The 19854-nt window shown below is 43.0% G+C and overlaps 3 protein-coding genes across 6 annotated transcripts in view; 2 read left to right on the forward strand and 1 right to left on the reverse strand.

Annotated features, from left to right (window-relative positions):
- LRRC72 (leucine rich repeat containing 72) overlaps window positions 1–17710 on the reverse strand; it is a 64459-nt gene extending 46749 nt beyond the window's left edge. Inside the window, exons 1-2 of one of the 2 annotated variants that reach the window (XM_064166937.1) lie at window positions 17335–17710; window positions 15742–15843 (exon numbers count right to left, since the gene is read on the reverse strand). In XM_064166937.1, coding sequence (XP_064023007.1) covers window positions 15742–15759 — 18 coding nt within the window. In that variant the 5' untranslated portion in view covers window positions 15760–15843; window positions 17335–17710. Of the gene's footprint in view, window positions 1–15741; window positions 15844–17043 lie in introns of both variants that reach the window. The other variant, XM_064166936.1, reaches the window with a different exon arrangement.
- On the forward strand, window positions 538–4358 carry SOSTDC1 (sclerostin domain containing 1). The gene is made up of 2 exons (XM_064167133.1): window positions 538–883; window positions 3013–4358. Exons 1-2 carry the CDS (start codon window positions 679–681, stop codon window positions 3426–3428), a joined length of 621 nt encoding a protein of 206 aa, XP_064023203.1. The 5' UTR covers window positions 538–678; the 3' UTR covers window positions 3429–4358.
- Window positions 17711–17713: 3 nt separating the features above from the next.
- The window catches only part of CRPPA (CDP-L-ribitol pyrophosphorylase A), a 108095-nt gene continuing 105954 nt past the window's right edge, over window positions 17714–19854 (forward strand). For 2 of the 3 annotated variants that reach the window (XM_064166929.1, XM_064166930.1), the window contains exon 1: window positions 17714–18138. In XM_064166929.1, the coding sequence (XP_064022999.1) occupies window positions 17972–18138 (167 nt within the window). In that variant the 5' untranslated portion in view covers window positions 17714–17971. Of the gene's footprint in view, window positions 18773–19854 lie in introns of all 3 variants that reach the window. The other variant, XM_064166931.1, reaches the window with a different exon arrangement.

Consider the following 19854-nt stretch of genomic DNA (forward strand, 5'->3'; position numbering starts at 1 on the left):
AGAATATTCCCCTAAAACCAGCAGTTGCTCTAGCAGTGCTCCTTGTTGATCAAAGCTGCATAATTTAAAGCATCCAGAGGCAGCTTTAAATTATTCACAGTATTTTTATTTAAAGTGATCTTGGTGTACTGCAGACAGTATTTGTAACTAGCAGTCTTCTGTCAGTTCGAGAAACTTTGGCGTTCTTGCGGCGCTAACCCCTTTTCTGAAGGGCACGTCGGAGAAGAGAGGACATAACTTTGCCCGACAGGAGCGAGAGGACACAGCTTTGCCTGCCCCGCGTTAGCCACATCGCACAAACACACCGGGCACGCAGGGCCATGTGGCACGGCAGGGCAGACCCGGCAGCTTCTGGTTCTCAGCCCGAATGCTGCTGTGTGGTGCCGAAGAGTTTTCTGATACCCTCAAAAGCCCCAAACAGGAATCCTGCAATTAGTGCATCTAACTCCTCCTTTACTGCAGTCTTCTCTCCTATTGGTAAAAGGTCTTCGCAGGCTCATGTAGGGATCCCACCCCTTTTGTGGGTTTTCATTCTGAAGCTATCCACAACTTTACACCTGAATGAATGCCAAGCCTCTCTGAATATATAAAGGAAACCTTCACGAGCAATCTCAGAGTTACCCAGAAGCAGCAGCAGCAGATTTCCTACAGCTCTGTCAGACAGAGACTGAACCAGCCATGCTTCTCCCTGCCATTCCCTTCTACGGCTTTCTCCTGGCTTGCATCTTCACGAGAAGCTCTTTGGCTTTCAAGAACGATGCCACAGAGATACTTTATTCACACGTTGTGAAACCTGCTGCGGCGAGCCCGAGCAGCAACAGCACGCTGAACCAAGCCCGGAACGGCGGCAGGCACTACTCCAGCGCGGGATCCGACCGTAACAGTGAGTATCCCACCGGCGGCACTTCCACCGCGGCGCGGCCCGGCCCGGCCCGGCCCAGCCCCGCGGCGCAGCCCCCAGCCGCAGCCCCCCTCCGAGCGCGGGGCCACAGCAGCGCCCGGAAGCCTGGGCGAGGGAAGATGCTGCTGCCTCCGGCTGGGCTCTGCCTCGCCGGGCGCCCCCGGGGTGCGAGTCCTGCAGGACCGGCTCTCTCGGGCAGGTTGCCTCCTGAGGGAGGTCGATGCAGGAACGCCGGGTTTGTGGGTTATCCGGCGGGGAAGCAAGATCAAGGAAAAGGAGTGAGAGGCATTTCCAAAGAGCTCGCTTCCCTAATTTACCCTCTCACTCCGGGCGGGGGAGGTGTCCGGGCTACTTTTCAAGTGCAATAAAAAACCGTGAATTTCATTCCCGCTGCTCAGTTTTACTTCCTGCTGTAGCACTTTAGCTGCTCAACACCTCCAGCAAAAGTAAACAAACCAGCTCGCGATTTACCTGTGATCTCTGCTCTAACTTGCCTTTTTATAGCTAGTCTTTTCCTGCTGAGCTGTATATATACATTGTCAGATACACGGGGCTCTGGAAACCTTCTGCTGACTCTGTTCCCTCCCCTGGCCGCCTCCTTCAAATGAAAGAAATCCAAACAGACACACGCACACACACCAACCCACCCACAACACCACGATAAAAATAGCGTCATCCCTGGAAAGCAAAGGCAAACGCGACACCGATGCTTTCAGCTAAGCCAGGTGTGTCAGCTTCTATGAATGCCGAGGGTGTAAGTGCACAGGAAACATCTCATCATGATGAGATTACTGGAGCAGGCCAGTAGGTATTCATTGTCAGCGAGCTGTCACTGCAGAAACGCTGAGCCAGGGAAGACATAAAACCAGAAGGGACAAACTCCAATCTGTGGCCAGCTGCTTCCAGGTACATTCCTGAGTGCAGCTGCAGGAAGGCAAGCTTGAATCTCTTCTGCAAGGCAGGCAGGAGAACAGCCCTGAAAACAGTCCTTTGGATCAACCTGCAGATTTACAGTCCCTTTGACTGCCCATCCTGAGACACATGGGGCGAAGTAATCTAACTTAAGTGTCTCTGTTCAGAACTTGCTTCCAAAAATCTAAGCAGAAACAGAAGCAGCCCGTAGCTGTGATATGTAGATGTACCTTCAAAGCCTTTTATGATTCACTCTGAAATGTTTCTAGTAATTACTTCTGTTTTAAAGGCGTTAGTTAATTGCATTGTGTGTAGAATCTGTGCCGTAATTGTCCTTCAGAAAGAGCGAGAGCACAGCCAGTAAAGATTGCTTATTAAAATTAAGCATGCTGTGGGCGTTTATTTCAAAGTGTAATTACTGAAATAAACAGTTGTGTTTATTGCAGGGTGCAAGGCTGCACATACAGACGGGTACAAACATGCCTGTGTGAGAAGCTCTGCCTGTTGATTCTGTGTCAGTTGCCTGAGAGAATTTGCAAGATCCTCTATGTTACATCTCATATAAAGACTGCCACAGATAGGAAGATGTTGCTACCCTGAGGGCAAAACGATCACTCTGAAATCATTGCTGCTAATCATTCAAACTTTATATGCAGAACATCATGCACTGGTAACTTCAGCTGTTATCACTTCTGCAGTATCTGTCTTCAGAGCAGCTGTGCTCATGGGAAACTCAGTCCACTGTAATCGTGGAATGAGAAGAAACACTACTTGGAATCTATTTAAAAGCACATAAACAGTTACCAAAGCAAGATTTTCCCCCTTGCTAATGATTCAACATAATCGTTGTAAACATCACAGAGCAGATTCCCTAGACAGAGAACAAGCAGGAAACATTTTTTCCCTTGAGGCATTTTTTTCCTCTTCTAAAAGGTACATCCCTGAGAAGGAGAGAGAATAAAATTCCCTTTTCTACCACAACTGATGAAGTACATATCATTATGATTTCTTTATGCTGTGGTAATACCCAGAGATACCATCTGTGCCTCAGGCCCTTGTGTTGGGGGACACAACAGTAAAAAGATGTCCTGTAAAGATTACTTTAACTTCTGCAAAAGAGCTTGTTAATGTGAAAATGTCTGGTTAAGGAAACCTCTCCATTCTCAGTCTCAGTGTTTATTATTCTGTGCCTTCTGCAGATCGTGTTCAGGTTGGCTGTCGGGAACTGAGATCCACCAAGTACATTTCAGATGGCCAGTGCACCAGCATCAATCCACTGAAGGAGCTAGTGTGTGCTGGTGAATGCCTGCCTTTGCCACTGCTCCCCAATTGGATTGGAGGAGGCTATGGAACCAAGTACTGGAGCAGGCGGAGCTCACAGGAGTGGAGATGTGTCAATGACAAAACCCGCACCCAGAGGATCCAGCTTCAGTGCCAGGATGGAAGTATAAGAACCTACAAAATCACTGTGGTCACAGCCTGCAAGTGCAAGCGATACACCAGGCAGCACAATGAGTCCAGCCACAATTTCGAGGGAACCTCTCAAGCAAAACCTATCCAGCATCACAAAGAGAGGAAAAGAGCCAGTAAATCCAGCAAACATAGTACAAGTTAGAAGTCAGACATTCTATCCTCTCTCATCTCCCTCTCCTTGTGCCAAATTTGAACTCACCTGTAACCATTTGCTTTACCATTCTGACTGCTTAAAGACAAGTCTGCCATTGCTGTCTTCTCACTTGACACTACGTGCTTATTGCTTTGACCAAAACAAAAGGGGCATTCTCAGCATATGGACCTTTTGGGTGATTTTCTGAACACTCAAGATGGGGAATAACACCAGCTTTCCAAACTCACACTACGAACTTTTACATTTTCTCCAGCCGTGGAGGCAAAGAAAATTTGCCATGAATATTCACCGAAGTCTATTTTGTACAAAGATGCATTGTTGTGTGTTTTCATGAGAAGAGTCACCACATCTATTGCCTTCTAGATCATGTTTTATGAACTTCTGACAACAGCTTAAAAAATACAACACCTAGTATCTGCTTTCAGATTCATTCTAAATAAATAATTAAATTTTAAAAAAGCCTTGCATGCTGGCCTTTCTCTTATCTCAGTATACTGAAAATTAAACATATGCATGGCAGCAAAAAACAGTAAAGCTGAACAAACTATTTATTTGTTGTTGTAATTATTTAATGAGCTTTTATGTGTGTTATTTCCCTCCAACATGTTCTTATGTTTATAGCTTTTCTCATGTATCGAAGTATTTTCCTATGATTTGTGGCTGGATTAGAACATACATTTTGTAGATAATGTAAAATAGACATTTTAGCATCCTTGATATCTATTTTTTCATTTGGAACGTTCATAGACTTAGGTGTTATTTTGAAGTAGCAACAACAACAAGAAAAAATGTTTCATTCATTCTCCACTCTGTATTATTTTCGTTTAAAAGTGTGCAATCAAAAGGCAGGTCTGATGTCTATCAAATTCATTGGTTTCTTTTTTCTTTTTACAAAAATAAACACTGCTAAAAACTGTATTGTCTGGCTCTATCTACTAAAGTGCACACATTTTCATCAGTCATGATATTTAGTCTTAAGGCAAACATGATTTGGTTCTTAAACAACAAAATCTGTCATATTTAACATTAAAACGATCTTTCTATGGGGTGTTTTTGGATGTAAGAATCTTATATGGCTGTTTAACAGGTGGTGCTTATTAGCTATCCAAGTTATTATCCAATGACTTTCAAATTGTATATTGCAAAAGAAGGGTGTATTAAGGAAGTTTTACAAGCTGGTAAGACATCACCATCCCCCCCCCCCCCCCCCCCCCCCCTTTTATTAGTGATGATCAAAGCAAAGACTAATAGTAAAAAAATAACACAGTTTCATCTTTCCCATAGAGCAAACAGGGTCCTGCATATTATCTACACATTCTTATGGAATGTAGCAGGAAATGTACAGTGAGCAATCTACCTTTCAACACATAGTCCATGAATCACCTGTGCTTAATCTTTCAAACTCCATTGAAGTCCTATGTGCAAGACTTCATCATGGGATTTTGCTGTTCTTAAATCATTAACTTTTACAACCCGCTTGCACTCAAAGAAAAGAATACACAAGAAGAGAGTAATGAAAAGTCTTGCCTGATAAGGTCTCACATAAGCTCCCTTTGACTTTCTCTTTATCTCATTCTATTTTGCATCATAAAGGTCTTGGCAAAGATTTTTCTTGGTCATTAATGTAAAATTGTTTGAAAAATCACTGCGACTGCTTGACTTTGTGAATCCTAAATCGTATTGACAAAGTGTAATGATTTTTCTTCAAGGCAACATCCAATAATTATCTCTAAAATCTGCTATATGTAGAAAAAAAGATAGATATTGCAAATATAAAGTGATCTACATGGTGGTGCAGTTAAAAAACAATGGATTCATGACCTAGTTCTCTCAAGTTTAGTTCCTCCATCATGAAAATATCAGAACAACGAGATCAGAGACCATCAAGACTTAATTTCTCTGATCCTAAAAGTGCTTCTTTCAAGATTAAGAGGACAGATGATGAATAAAGGTGTTAGTAGGGAGAGAGGTAACATGACATTGCTCCTGGGCATATCAACTCACTGGATCTACCCATATCCTACTTATTTTAACAGCTACCATAGTGTCATTCAATCTATTTTATGAGGGAATTGTTGTTCTCAAATGTCAAACATCTGTCCATTTAAAAAGTATTGTCCAGCTACTTGATTGAGATGCTAAAGCACAAAAGATTTGAGATAATGGACCAAAGTTTAACCAAAATTATTTTCAAAGCAGATAATCACTACATATCAGTAAGGTTGCTGTGCCTGTTCTGTGTTTGATTCCCAGGAATAAGAATGGTGAAAAACCCCACACATCTTGCTTACGACTCTTCTCCAGTCAGTGAAGCTTGACTGTAGAAACAATATGAATATCTACTAAGAGTTTGCATTTAGCAACAGAGATAATAACTTCTAGCTGGTCTTTTCACACAGAACTACATGAAGGGCCCTCGAAAAGCTTATTTATTCAGTTTCTAAGCAATACCAACAAATCTGTTGCTTTCTCCTTTTCAGAGGCCTTGGAATCCAAGGCACCCAATCCAAGGTCAGTCATTTGTTTGGAAATAAAGCAGACATTTGAATCACACCTTTCAAAATACCTAACAGATTTCTGCTAGTAAATCATTGTAGTCCTCCTAACCTTGACCTTTATATCCTTCTTGAAGAATAAGAGCATTCATCAAGAAAGGACTGTTCAATACATTCCACAGTGAGAGTCTTGTTGCTACAGTATTAACCTGGAGGTGTTTGGTGGAAAATTAGAAGGAGTCCTTAGTGTTGGAAGGTATCCTGTTCTCATGATGCATTTCCTTTCCCCTAGGCCAGGCAAGGGGCTTTGATTTTAAGTTCACTGACATACATATCAACATTGCTCCAGGCTAAAACTGAAAATTCTCTAGAGATTTATGAGTTAAGCAGTCATTCTGTCACTGGATTTGTTAGTTTTGCCTGAGTGTCACTCCCACAACACAAAGCATGCCCGTGGATCTTTCTGAAACACATCAAGCCTTTCAGCTCACTCAGTGTATGAGTTACATGGACTGACACTAGGGACGTGGGACTTACAAGTGTTACTGCCTACCACTGAGCTAACATTCAAACAGCTACCTTCCTCAGTACTTCCAGGACAAGAAAATAATCTTCATTCTTAATTAATGCTCATCCAACTACATGTCATGAAAATAACTCTAGTAATTGCTGAGAACAACCTCTACAAACACCGGAGTGTGACTCCATTTTAGGAGACTGTTTTTACTCCACGCACTTAGGTTTGAAAACATGATAGTGAAAGAGGCAGTGTGATGTTACCTAGATAGAGTTCAGGCCTTTTTAATCCCTCTATGCAACCACAAAGAAATGCAGAGGGCAACTGGGTGTCAGGAGGGGGGACACAGGCTCTGCTCACTTGCTCCCTGTGACAGGCCAAGGAGCAATGCATGGAAGCTGCAGCACAGGAGGTTCCACCTCAACACAAGGGGGAATTTTATTACTGTAAGGGTCACAGAGCACTGGAACAGGCTCCCCAGAGAGGTTGTGGAGTCTCCTTCTCTGGAGACTTTCAAGGCCTGTCTGGATGCATTCCTCTGTGACCTGAGCTAGATTGTGTGGTCCTGCTCTGGCAGGGGAGTTGGACTTGATGATCTCTTTGGGTCCCAACCCCTAGCATCCTGTGATCTTGTGATCTTACTATCAATAACAATCAAGACCACTGACTCTAATAGGGCTGCTTGTGGGCTATGGTACTTCATGAATGCAAGAGAAAACAAAGTAATTCATCTCCTTGGAAAAGAGGCCTAAATCAGAATATACTGCAACAACAATGCAGTTCTGTTTACTAAACAGCAAAGACAGGTGCTGTCAAAAAGTGACCTGTGTTGCTATCTACTTAAGTACAAAACACTAAATAATCTCAAGATGCTTTGTCAAACAGTTTGCCTGTTTCCTCTCCCCTGCCTTATTTAGTAGTTGAGCAACAAAGTGTTACTACCTCACTGTTTAAATCCTCAGCTGCTCTGAAGTACTTCCTACAGCACACTTCTGTTTTGATACAGAAATATTTAAATCTCTTTTAAGAATGACTGGATGTATCATTTTTTAATTTTGACTACTAAGAGGAAAAGTCATGCTTGGACCTGACCTGGAAGTTCCACACTTCACTTGTTTTGCTAGACCAGTGAGAAGGAACTTAGTGAGGAAATGGCAAAGAAACTCAGTAAAAGTATGAACCAGTCTGTGAAGTCAAATGCTTTGACAGGCTAAAGAAGAGCTAACCAGGCATACTCAGCAAACTTCTTTTTTATATGAAAGCATGGAGAGTTGAGGGAGAAAAGTCCTTGTCTAGCCCTACCACAAGAACAGCCACTGCGGACCGGCAGGACTATGCCGAGCTTTAAACCAGACACTGTAGGACAAAGACTTTGTTGTAATTGCAGCTGAAGCAAGTTTAAACATCTGTTGCTTGTTAGATTATTTTATTTATTTACTTAATTATTTTTTTCATTTATTTTTGGGATGGGCTGAAGAAAGCTCTTTTAGATTCCCTATGGTCATTTAGCTGGGATGGAGAACAGAGGTCTGGATGTTTCTAAACTGTAAAGCTGCAAAAATGTTGGTTTTAACAAGGACCACTGACATTTTTTTTCCCCACTGAAAAATGCCTACTGAAACTTTTGGGTTTGTACATCTTTATTGCAGTTTTTGGGACAACAGCCAAAACAGTTCACATCAGGGGGGTACAGATTCACTGCATTACAGAATCACAGAAACATCCAGGTTGGAAAAGACCCTCAGGATCACCAAGTCCAACCTAGAACCCTACTCTACAAGGTTCACCTTAAACTATATCCCTAAGCACCACATCCAAACCACCCTTAAACACACCCAGGGTTGGTGACTCAACCACCTCCCTGGGCAGCTCATTCCAGCACCTGACCACTCTCTCTGTGAAAAAAAAATTGTGTCTTTGGTTTGCATCTTTGGTTTTCATATATTGAAATGCCTGAATCTGGGCTTGTCAAGAAGAGGAGAAAGATGAGAAAATGGATTGGGAAAAAAGGAAGAAAATGGCATGTGGAGGACAGTGTGTGATGCATGTCATTCATTTTTCCTGATCATCACAACTTTTAGTGAGATTTCAAAAGACTTGCTCTGCCTGCAGATTGCCAAGCCAAATATTAGCTAATACATATGCACGCTCCCTTGGGAATTAACAGACTGCTAAGTCTGCCTGCATGGTAGATAACCATTTCTGACCATCTCTGTATCTTCTCCTCCCACAGGAATGCAGGAAGAATGCATGGCACAATATGTCTGTACCATCTGCCTGTTCCATACTGAACCAGTACAAGTTTGAGAGATTTGAGAGTCTAACATCTTCACAGAAACTCATGTTTCACTGCATTGGTCATATCTTGGAAGCATCTACAGCCTCCTTTTTCTGAGTTGTAAGAATGCTGCCTAAGTCTCTCAGAAAGCTACCAGTCTATCACACACCTGGACTTCCTTGTTGAACAATTTGGCTCAAAATCCTGCTTACAACCTACTTAAAATCTACCTGCAGATCCCCTCTCAGTGCTACCCTTATAAAATTACAGTCATCTGCTTTTGTGGACAAGACCATTAAGAACACAAGTAGTGAGTTATCCACAAAAGTTCTTTCAGGTGTTCTGCAACTATTGTCCCTGTATTTTCCTTTGAACATTTTGTAATCAGTTCTGAATCTTGGCACTTCTGCCAGAAGAAAATGTTTGTCACATCCTTCGACAAGAAAAAAATAAACATTAAGATGGATTTCCATTTCTATTTGCGTAATTAACTACATTTTTGCATACCTCTTCCACAAAAGCCCTCATCAGACTATTCAAACCACTGTCTGAATCTTGAGAACACAGTATTGTATGGTACACTATCTACCCAAATACTGCAGGCCCTTGCAAATCTGCCTGCATCTGCCCTCCACTTTGAAACTCCTGGGTCTGGCAAAATCTAAATGCTCTTTCTCATGGTGTCTCTTTTCTTTACAGCAGTTAGGTTACTTGTTCCATAGCTCTGTTTCAACAACAAGAGGATACATTAGTCAATTTTCTTAAGTGTTCAGTACTGAAGAAACCAGCACATGTGGAAACACAAGTGTACTGGCACAGGAAAAAAAAATTAAACTGGGATTGCATTACTCAGAAAAACAGTAACAGGATATAGAAGAGCATTTTTCATTAGGTACTTGGTTTGCATACAACTAGATTAGTATGTTGGAAAATGGTTAACCTTTGATGGTTGCTCAGTGGTATATATTAAACAGGCTGAGTCTATCTAATTGATGGACAACAGGTAGCCACATTGCTGCAGTTGGAAAAAATCTGTAACCTTGATCTTTCTTAAAACTGACCAGGGTCAAAGGACTGACCATTTCCAAGCTGACGTTTTTGCACCAAAACTGGACAAGCCAGCTAAGGATGGGACAAAGGATCAGAACAGGACTACTGTTTTTTAGGGACTAACATTCCACAGATTTTGCTCACTATAAAGCAATTGTTTGAAAGAGAAAACAGATTCAGATTTTCACAAGGCAGGCTGCATTTTGAGGCACTTCCCTAACAAAATTGCCAGAGGTTAGAACGTAACACTAAAAGCTCCTTAAAAGAAGAGAAAGACAAACTAGCCCCACATGATTGTTCTGTCTAATACAGACCATACAATTACTTCATGAAGACAAAGTTCATTTTTTGTGTTGGATGGAATCTTGTCACACCTACTGACAGTATAGCTAGGACCAGCCTTTATTTCTTAAATAAAAACTCCTCCATGAACTGAGTTTATCTGTGTTCTTCAGACATTAGAACAGTGGAGAACATTCCTGGCATCCTAAGAGTAATGATCATTATTAACATGACAAGAGATGAAGATGCAGTGCTTTCAAGGGTAGTAACAAATGTAGAGCTTGCACTCCTATTCATACCAAATCTGCTAATTTTCATTTATGTTATTTGATTCTATCCATCATTTTAAGTCTGGTGCATTGTTTTACAACAGAACTCAAGGTGTGGCCTGACGAGTGTTGAGTACAGGGGAAGAATAAGCTCCCTTGTCCTGCTGGCCTCACTGTTCCTGATCCAGGCCAGGATGCCATTGGCTCTCTTGACCACCTGAGCACACTGCTGGCTCATGTTCAGCTACTATCTAGCAGTAGCCCCAGGTCCTTTTCTTCCTAGCTGCTCTCCAGCCACTCTGTCCCATGACAGTACGTGCGTAAGAAGATTAAACAATTATTTAGAGCAGTGAAAATCCCAGCTCTATTCCAAGTCTAACTTCAGCTCTCAAGTATTCTGTAATGTTTCACTATATCATTCTGTATCATTGGCATCTCTGGCTTAAAGCCACATATTTTAATCACTTCACAGACTATCTCTGCTTTCAATCGTTTGGGGAAAAAGGAAGCTATCATTAGTCTTTCCTCCAAGATAACTGTTTCTCCAGTCATGATTGGACACCTGTCAGAAAAGATTAAACATTTCTTTTTTTAATGAGATGATAGAGCACTACCCTAATGGCTAGTGCCTGCCCTTAAGTCACAGTGACAATGGAAAAGAACCTCCAGGATTTCTATGCCTCAGCCTCCATGTCTTAACCTTTGTTAGGGTCAATTTGATAGTCAGAAACATAAATTTTATAAACCAGTACAATAAATGCTCAACAGATAGAAAGCCTCCCCAGCCTTGGCATAACTCAGCTTCTGACCAATGTACCTAGAACATACAAAGACCATCCTGGAACCAAGTGTCTAAGACTACTCAACCATTTCTAATGAAACATTAATGAGGCCTCCCCTGCATCGCCCACTTGCCACTCCCCAAGGCAGCAGAAGACCTTCATCAAATCTTTAATGTTTCTGAATTTCACAAAGACTCCTGCAGTCAGGGACTCTCATGAATTATTGGATTAGATGCTATGGGGTAATTATCTTATCTTTAAATTCTTTTACTTTGTGTACACAAAATACTCATTAGCTCTTGAGTTAACCTTCCATACCCGAGAGAAATAGCCTGAAGCATTATTGAGCAGCGAGCAGATAAATACTCCAGGGTGAATATAACATTTTAGGATGAAGCTTTAAAATGCTTGTTAAACATCAAATGTAGGAAATCTCTGTCAATTTTTATCTCTAGCACTTGCACAGAACATGAGCAAGACATTTTCTTTGTGTATCAAACATTCATAGATTCCAGAAGAAATTTATCAGCCTGCGCCATGTAAAACTCTGCCAAAGATGGACATAAACCACGTAATGCAAGTGATACCCAGCACATTTTTCAATGCTTACCTAACATGAGGTGCAAACATGAAAACCTTCCACTGTCTTTGGAGAACAAACTTCCCTTACATTTACAGCATTCATATTCTCTACTTGCACTTGAGCTATTAACAAACTAAAAATCATGGAACACTTCTACCTCATTAATTAAGGCAATGGCACTTAGAATTCCCCTTAGGCATCTGATTTATTGGTGATTCTAGGCACATTCTTTGATATTTTGATAGTTGACTATTTACATCGTTTAAGTTATGCATGTGCGTAACTCCCTTGCTGAATACACGCTGTTTTGATCTCAGCTCCACATAGCAACAGGAGCAAATCAGTAGCACAACATTTTATGTATTCCACACATCTATAGCATCTCTCATCAAAGAATCTCAGAGCAAAAAAATAACCCTTTGCAATCATATTTGTAAAAATAGAAACAGAAAAAATATGCTAACATGAAATAAGATAAGATTTCCCTGAAGGTGTTCATTATGATTTGGAGAGAAAATAGTTTTGCCCTTTTCAACATTCCACTGCCTCAAGCTATGTGTTCCTTGACATAATACTGACTTGGGAACCACTGTCACCACAGAGCAAACACTCTGAAGTGGCTGCTGTGCAACAAAGGCCAAAATAGCAAAGTCAATCCAAATGGACTATGTGGAGGGGTGATGAGGTCTCAGTTACAAGCAACATGTAAAAGATTGTGAAGACATCAATAACAGCTTTCACATGATTATTTTTATAGTGATCAACCAGAAATGAAATAAAATATCTGGAAATAAAACGTTTGCTCATACTATACTTCCTCAATTATTTAGATGTAGAAATGATGATGAAAAGCCTAAAACTTTGAGATGTCTTGCAAACTGCTATAAATAGCAACAGATAAAACCTGGGGGACCTTCTAATCTCTTTAGATGTACAAAGAACCTGTGTCTGTCACTCTAAACAGCAGCAATTAGAGACATTATTGGTGACTCAAAGCCAAGAGTGCTATGCTACCTCAACAGAAAAAACTCTCTCGAGAGAACCGATATTCCACTTGCCTGCTTATAGCTCTTGATGTTCACTTTGTAGCTTGCCACCATTGAAGTAGTATCTTATATATCTAGATAAAATTAATGAAATACAAATCCTGCAAATACAAGGTTCTGGCTAAATGAGTCACTGCTCAGAATGCTGTAGACAGATGCAAGAATGGCTCTCAGATTTTAACTAGTTTTAGCTGTATGTTGTCTTTTATGGACCTTGCACCTCCATAGCAGGAAGTATTTTTGTTATGCTGTTTGTTTGTGGGGTTTGTTTTGTTTATTTTGTTCTAACAATTCACTTTAATGTTCAAAATGTTCCTTGGTTGTATGCATGCCCCTTTAAAACACACACCAGTGAATCCTGCTGCTGGTCAAGAAAGCATAAATTCATCTTGCATGCATTAAAACCAAAATACTTTAAGAGCTTAGAAATTACTTGGAAAATGGGGCAGACAATTCCCTAGACAATTTATACCACATTTACAGAAGACTCAATTGCAATTTAAAATTAAGAAATTTTACTCTTTTACTGATTTTTCACAAACCCCTTCAGAAAGATTTCTATATATCCAATAACTTAACATCGTCTGGAAACACTGTTGTGCCTTTCAGCCTTAGAAACAGATGATTTTTTCCCCCCCAGAAGTTAAATTTTTAGGTGAATTTAACCTCTGTAACTTGATTCCAATTTGTAGGTATCTTCTTTCTTCAATAAAAAAGGAAAAAGCCCTACTCTTCAAACATATGATTGGCATATTTACTGCTTAATTGCAAACTACTACTGTGGTTTCGAATGTTATTATACCCCTGCACAGAAATGATGGATTTGGCAGCTCTTTAACTTGCTTTGAGGCAAAAATGTTGCCTCTGTCCCTCCTTATCCAATTAAAACCTGTGTAAAATTGTTCTCCCAGTATGTGTGAATTTTTATCTCACTTCAAACGTTTATCTATGAACATGTACATATATGCACAGTAACCAAACTACTAGAAAGATTCAGTAAAAATGCAAAATGGACTGGAACCAAATCCCCATTTTCCTACCTCATGCTAAGACATGGCACAAATTGAAAATGAAGTTAAATCATAGAATCATTTTGCATGTCTTAGGTTGGAAGAGACCTCAGAGATCATCAGCTCCAACCCCCTTGCTTGGTTGCCCAAGGCCTCATCCAATCTCACCTTAAGAACCTCCAGGTAGGAGGCACCCACAACCACTCTAAGCAACCTATTTCAGTCTCACCCCTATACGAAAGAACTTCTTCCTAAGAGCCAGTCTAAATCTACTCTACCTCAGTTTCAAACCATTCTCTCTCATCCTGTCACTAGACACTCATGAAATGTCCCTCTCAAGCTTTCCTGTAGGATCCTTTCAGGTATTGGAAGGCAGCTATATGGTCCCCCTGGACTCTTTTCTTCCCCAGGCTGAACAATCCCAGCTCCCTCAGCCTATCATCACAGTAGAGGTGTTCCAGGCCTTGGATCACCCTTGTGGCTCTCTTCTGGACAGTTCTATGTCCTGCATATGATGGGGACATGAGAACTGGATGCAGTATTCAAGGTGGAATTTCATGAGAGCAGCACCTCTGTTGACATGCTGGCCACATTCATCTTGATGCAGCCTAGGAGATAATTTGCCTTCTGGGCTGCATGAGCACAGTGCTGGCTCATGTTGAGCTTCCCATCAATTGATATTCCCAAGTTTTTTTCTTCAGGGCTACTCTCTACTTACTCTGCACTCAGCCTGTATTTGTGGCTGGGTTTGGCCAGACCCAGATACATGACCTTGTACTTTGACTTGTGGAACCTCATATAGTTTGCACTGGCCACTTCTCAAGCCTGTCAAGATCCTTCTGGCTGACATTCCTTCCACCAAATGAGTCAACTGCACCACACAGCTTGGTGTCATCAGCAGATTTGTTGAGGGTACACTCAAAGCCACTGTCCATATCATTGACAAAGATGTTGAAGACCACTGGACCTAGGACAGATCCCTGAGGAACTCCATCTGTCAATGGTCTCCACCTGGACATCGTGCTGTTGACCACAGCTATTTAAGTGCAACCATATAGCCAGTCCCAACACTGACTGGACAAGTCCAATATGCTCTTCCTTCTGCATCATTGTTTAAGAAAACAGAAAATGAAAAGAGAAATAGTACTAACATGCTCAGTCTAATCAAGTCCTCAAGAACCTATACTGAAGGGCCTCTTGAAGAACTAACAGGTGCTATCAAGTCAAGAGAACTTTTGACTCCAGAGAGACTGTGGAAAGCATGAGAACTTCTGAAGCATCACTTCAGTGCAGCCAAAAGCAGCTTCAGAGTGCTGTTTGGCTGGATCATCAAGTCAAGATACAGTGTATTTGATGACACTGAAGTCTGAATCCAACAAAGTTATTATCACATACAATTTCTTCTGGACAGATCAAGCCTCATCCACCTGGCATAAAAAGGAAATTTGGCTTCAGAACATGAATGGAACCAGTTTTGACATGCTATTTTTCTTGCCTTTTTATCCTTCACAGAATGAATTAATATGCACAGAAGAAATAAAGTTGGGAAATACTGGCTGGGCAAGAAAGAAGGTACTAAGCACAGGATATTGGTGGGGTAGGGGAAGAAGTGCAAAACCACAATGTCAAGATGGAAGGGGAAAACAGTTCTGAAAGCTGTGTTTGTGAATATCCTCCTTTTCTACCCCTCAGAACCAACATACAGTGAGAGAAGCCACGGAAACAAGAAAAGATTTACTTTTGCTCCTGGAAAGTCAGTTACAGGTGACTAGATGAACGTCTGTGCTCTTTATGAAACGGAAGTATAAAGACATGAGTCAGGAATTCAGAATGTCTGTAACACTAAGAAAAAAAAAAAAGGAAGGAAAAAAGTGGGAATGTTGCAGAACAACTTGTCATGAGCATGTTTGTACCGAACTGCTGCAAGAACAAGTCAGAATAAGGGAACCTATGAGATCCAAAATGAGTGTGGATGCTACAGGCACCTACCTTTAGAAGAAAATTCATTTGGGGTATCTGGTAACAAAGAAGTAATGCTGAACGGGACAGCAATCTGCACAGTAGGGAAGAGTCAGGCCAAACATAGAAGTCCTGAAAAAAAGACAACAGACAAATCTATGTCAGCAGTCAGGAATTAAGTGTGAGAAATACTACCCCAAGAAAATAAAAGACACACTGAAAAGAAACAGGTTAACCCAAAAGAAATCTCACCAGATAAAGAGTACTGAAGACAATAGGACCAACACTTGTTAGGAGAAAAGCATTTCAACTTCTAGCTCATGTTTTCAGTGGTAAAAAGGGTTTTAATTCCAGAAGTCTTTCAGCAATCTCTGTGACTCATATTCTTTCTTCCTCCCTTCACATATCTGTTTCCTTCCATGTCCACAATTGTGCTCCTTACAGAAACTTTTGGAGACATCACTATCTAGAAGGCACATGCTTGCCATCAGTCCTTCTCATATTTCATTGCATGGAGTGGGCTGATGTGACTTCTGTTCATCATATTAACTATCAAGACACCTCTGCACGTAAAGAGCCTATGTTATCCACTGTAGTGTCCCATTTTCCAGGACTTTCCTGCTATTGCAGGTATTGATGGTATCTGAATTCTTCCTTTGCTAGCAGGGATCCCTTCACTCCTATGTGTGACTCCTACTGATGATGCCTCTGTGATCCCATGTGATCATGTCACGCCACTCCACAGCTGACACTGGCAAAGCAGCACAGCTGGGACATACAACACTTCCTTCCATGCTACTTTTGCAATCCGACTTGCTCCTCAGAAAATTCTTCAGATGTGTTCTACTTAGGTTCTTCTTAACACAACTAAGAGAAACCTGAAAAGCTGTAAATACATTATCTTCTCAAAGATGTAAAGAATAGATCAAAAAGATCTTGCAGACTCCAAAGGCTCTTTTCTTTTTTAGGGCAATTTGCATATAAGATGCTGATTTTTTCCCTAAAAATAATGTCAGAGAGGACAGTGTTAGGGCCCTGAGTCTGCCCACCTTCAAGAACCTTAGGTGGCTGAGTTAAGAGGTTTAGCTTGCCGAGTCCAAAGGCAGCTCTTCCGCTAATAAGAGCTGATATAAAGCAAGCGAGAAGCAAAGGCTTCACCCTCCTTTCTTCCTTTTCTCTTGGGAGCTACTTTTATGTGGAATGTTTTAAATGCTTCCTCCCTGGGCAGCCCATTCCAATGTTTGATAACCCTGTGAAGAAATTTTTCCTAGTATCCAACCTGAACCTCCCTTGGCACAACCTGATGCTGTTTCTTCTTGTCCTGTCACTTACTGCCAGTGAGAATTAAGTTTCTCCTCAGCCTCCTTTCTTAAGACTGAGTAACTCCAGTTCCCACAGCCATTCCTAAGACTCGCCTTCGAGGTCCTTTGCCAACACAGTGGCTCTTCGTCGGACACACTCCAGGACGTCAATATCCCTGTTGTAACGAGGGGACCAAAACTGAACACAATGCTCGAGGTGTGGCCTCATCAGTACCGGACAGTGGGAGGCAATCACATCACTAAAACTGCTGGTCCCACTATTCCTGATGCAAAACAAGATGCTGTTGGCCTTTCTGGTCACCTAAGCACAGCGGGGCTCGCATGAAGACGCGGGGTTCAGGTCTGCCTCGCCACCAGGTCTTTATTTTCTCGCCGAGCCAGGGCACCACGCACAGACCAGAAGGCTGACAGGCACAGGCTCCCCGCCCGTCCCAGCGACGGCCGGGCCTCGACGCGGCGGCTACCAAACGGCTAACAAGCCCCTGACAAGCCCCGCGCCACCACCGAGCTGCGCTGGCTGGCCGCGGCGGGAACCACCCGCCCCGGCTCGCCGCGGGCAGGGCCAGCCCACCCCGCCCGCGCATGCGAGGTGAGGATCCGCCTTTAAAGGGCCAATGGCGGCGCCAGGCGTCTTGCGTTAGTGTGTGGCTGTTCTCTTGCTGCGGTAGTGCCCCGGGCGGCCGGACGTCCCCTCTGGGGCCTAGCGCTTGCTTCGAGGCTGCCCGGCCGCGCCGGGGCTTGCATGCCTCTGCGAAGCCTCGCTTAGCGCGGAGTGGGCGAGAGGCAGAGCCCCTGTTGGGGGCAGGGCAGCGGGCGGGCGCTGAATTCTTCGGATTGCGGACGTCGCGGGCAAATAAAACACGCGGGCGGGAGATTGCGCCGACCCAGCCGCGTTCCTGGTGCTGGGGGCGCGGGGAGGGCAAGGAGCGGAGCGGCAGATGGAGCCCAGCAGCCGGAGCCGGGACGCCAGCCCTGCCGGCACTCTGGTGGCGGCTGTGTTGCCGGCGGGCGGGAGCGGGGAGCGCCTGGGTGGCGCCACTCCCAAGCAGTTCTGCGCCGTGCAAGGCAGGCCGCTCGTCAGCTACACTGTGCGGGCGATGGAGAGGTAATGAGGCAGGCGCTGTTCGCTTCACGCCTGCTCCCTGCGGGCCTTCCCCTCCACCCCTGGCATTTGCTGGCCTTCGCCATGCTCCCAGTCCCTGGGAATCCTCTGGAGGCAGCTCGCCACTCGTCTGAAGCCCTGAGTCCCCTTGGTGACGTTTGGGTTTCGGTGGGGTCTCCTTCCTTCCCCGCCCAAAGTGTGACAGGGCGGCCGGGAACACGTAGCTCTGGTGCAGGCCGGCCTCAGGACCCTACGCGGCTGCATCTCTGCAATCGTGGGCAGCTCTCCTCTGTGTGTGCTGCTGCCAGTGGCTTGAAGCGATGTCGGTTTCCACTGCTGCTGTTGGAGGCCTCCAGCCGCAAAGCTTGTGGGTTTCTTTAGCAGCAGCAGCAGCGGTTGGTTTGGTGAGCGACAAGCCTACCATAGCTGTTAGAGGCTGTCATGGGGCTATGTGGAGACCTCGAGAGCACGGGCTTGGAGATGGTGTTCATCGTGTCTAGAGGCCTCGATTAAAGACCCGCGTTTAATAGCATGATAACCGTGGCCTACAGTGCAGCATTATGCATCACCATTGTGCCTCAAAGAGGAATGTTCTGTTTTAGTAGGAAGCTTGACTGGCTCCTTGTCTTTGTGTAAGGTCTGTTGATTTGACTAGAAGCTGATAGCACATAGTGTGATGCTGCATATATAACAGCTCTTTGTTGATGCTGGAGCAAAGAATTTAAGTAATGGGATATCTTAGAGGCCAGGTTTTCTGTTCTGGAAGACTGCTGAGTTCAAGGCAAGTAACTGGCAGCTAATATTGTGAAATGTTAATGTAATGTAAGTCTTGTATCTAGTGTCACTTGAAGCTGCAGATAGGAGTGGAGTGTCAGATGTGTTCTGGATGTTCTTTAGTAAATAGCAGGAAAAAACCCTACATTACAGAAAGAGTAAATGGGGTGGTATAAAGAAATGGAGTTGCCAACATCTCTCAAAGGTCTTTAGTCATGGAAACTTGTACAACATCAAAATTGGGATTTTTCCATTCCCACCCAGAGAGGCTTCCCTCAGGTCACTTGTTACTTTAAGAAAGAAATATTGCTTGTTGTCTTCAACTTTCAACAGCAGCCAGTCACAAAGCTAAACACATCAGTAAGCAAAACCTTCAATCCAGTTTGTCACAGCTGTAATTTCTGCCAAAATGTCATGGGAATCTAGAGAAAATAATATCCTCACTCAGTGTGTTGGAGACCTGGAAAAGAGACCAGAGTGAAGTTTGGGAAGCAAATTGTATTCATAGGAACATAAAACATTTTTTTTTTTCTGCCAGTAAGCTCTGAAAAGTAACAGCTCTTTGAGCAACAGTACTATATCTATGTCCTAAAGCTGCAAAATATTAGAAGGTTGAATTCTTGTACAGTCCAGCTAGGCGTGTGACCCCAGGTTAATTGTGAGAGTAACAACCTAGCTTCCTTTAGGAGTGCAGTAACTGGTGCCAGTGCTCTTAGAGACAGAGCTTTATGCCATCTCTACTGAGCCGAAATGTTGGCTGGTACATGTAAGCATGGGGAGTTGGGAACAGATTGTTCTCTAAAGCTCAGAATGGCTTTCATTTTCCTCTCAACACTTCTGACTTCAAACTGCAAAGGAGGTGCTTTGTTCTTAGTTTCTGCAAATGTAGGCACATAAAAAATGTAACATTGAGAAACTGCAGTTTGTCACCTAGTTTGTCACCTA

Source organism: Pogoniulus pusillus, chromosome 28 (assembly GCF_015220805.1).
Source record: "Pogoniulus pusillus isolate bPogPus1 chromosome 28, bPogPus1.pri, whole genome shotgun sequence".
Lineage (NCBI taxonomy): Eukaryota > Metazoa > Chordata > Aves > Piciformes > Lybiidae > Pogoniulus > Pogoniulus pusillus.

Excerpts from the sequence above, each read along its gene's own strand:
- SOSTDC1 (XM_064167133.1), top strand. The coding sequence starts at position 679 with ATGCTTCTCCCTGCCATTCCCTTCTACGGCTTTCTCCTGGCTTGCATC. Across the intron at positions 884-3,012 it reads CGCGGGATCCGACCGTAACA|ATCGTGTTCAGGTTGGCTGT; the intron begins GTGAGTATCCCA and ends TGCCTTCTGCAG.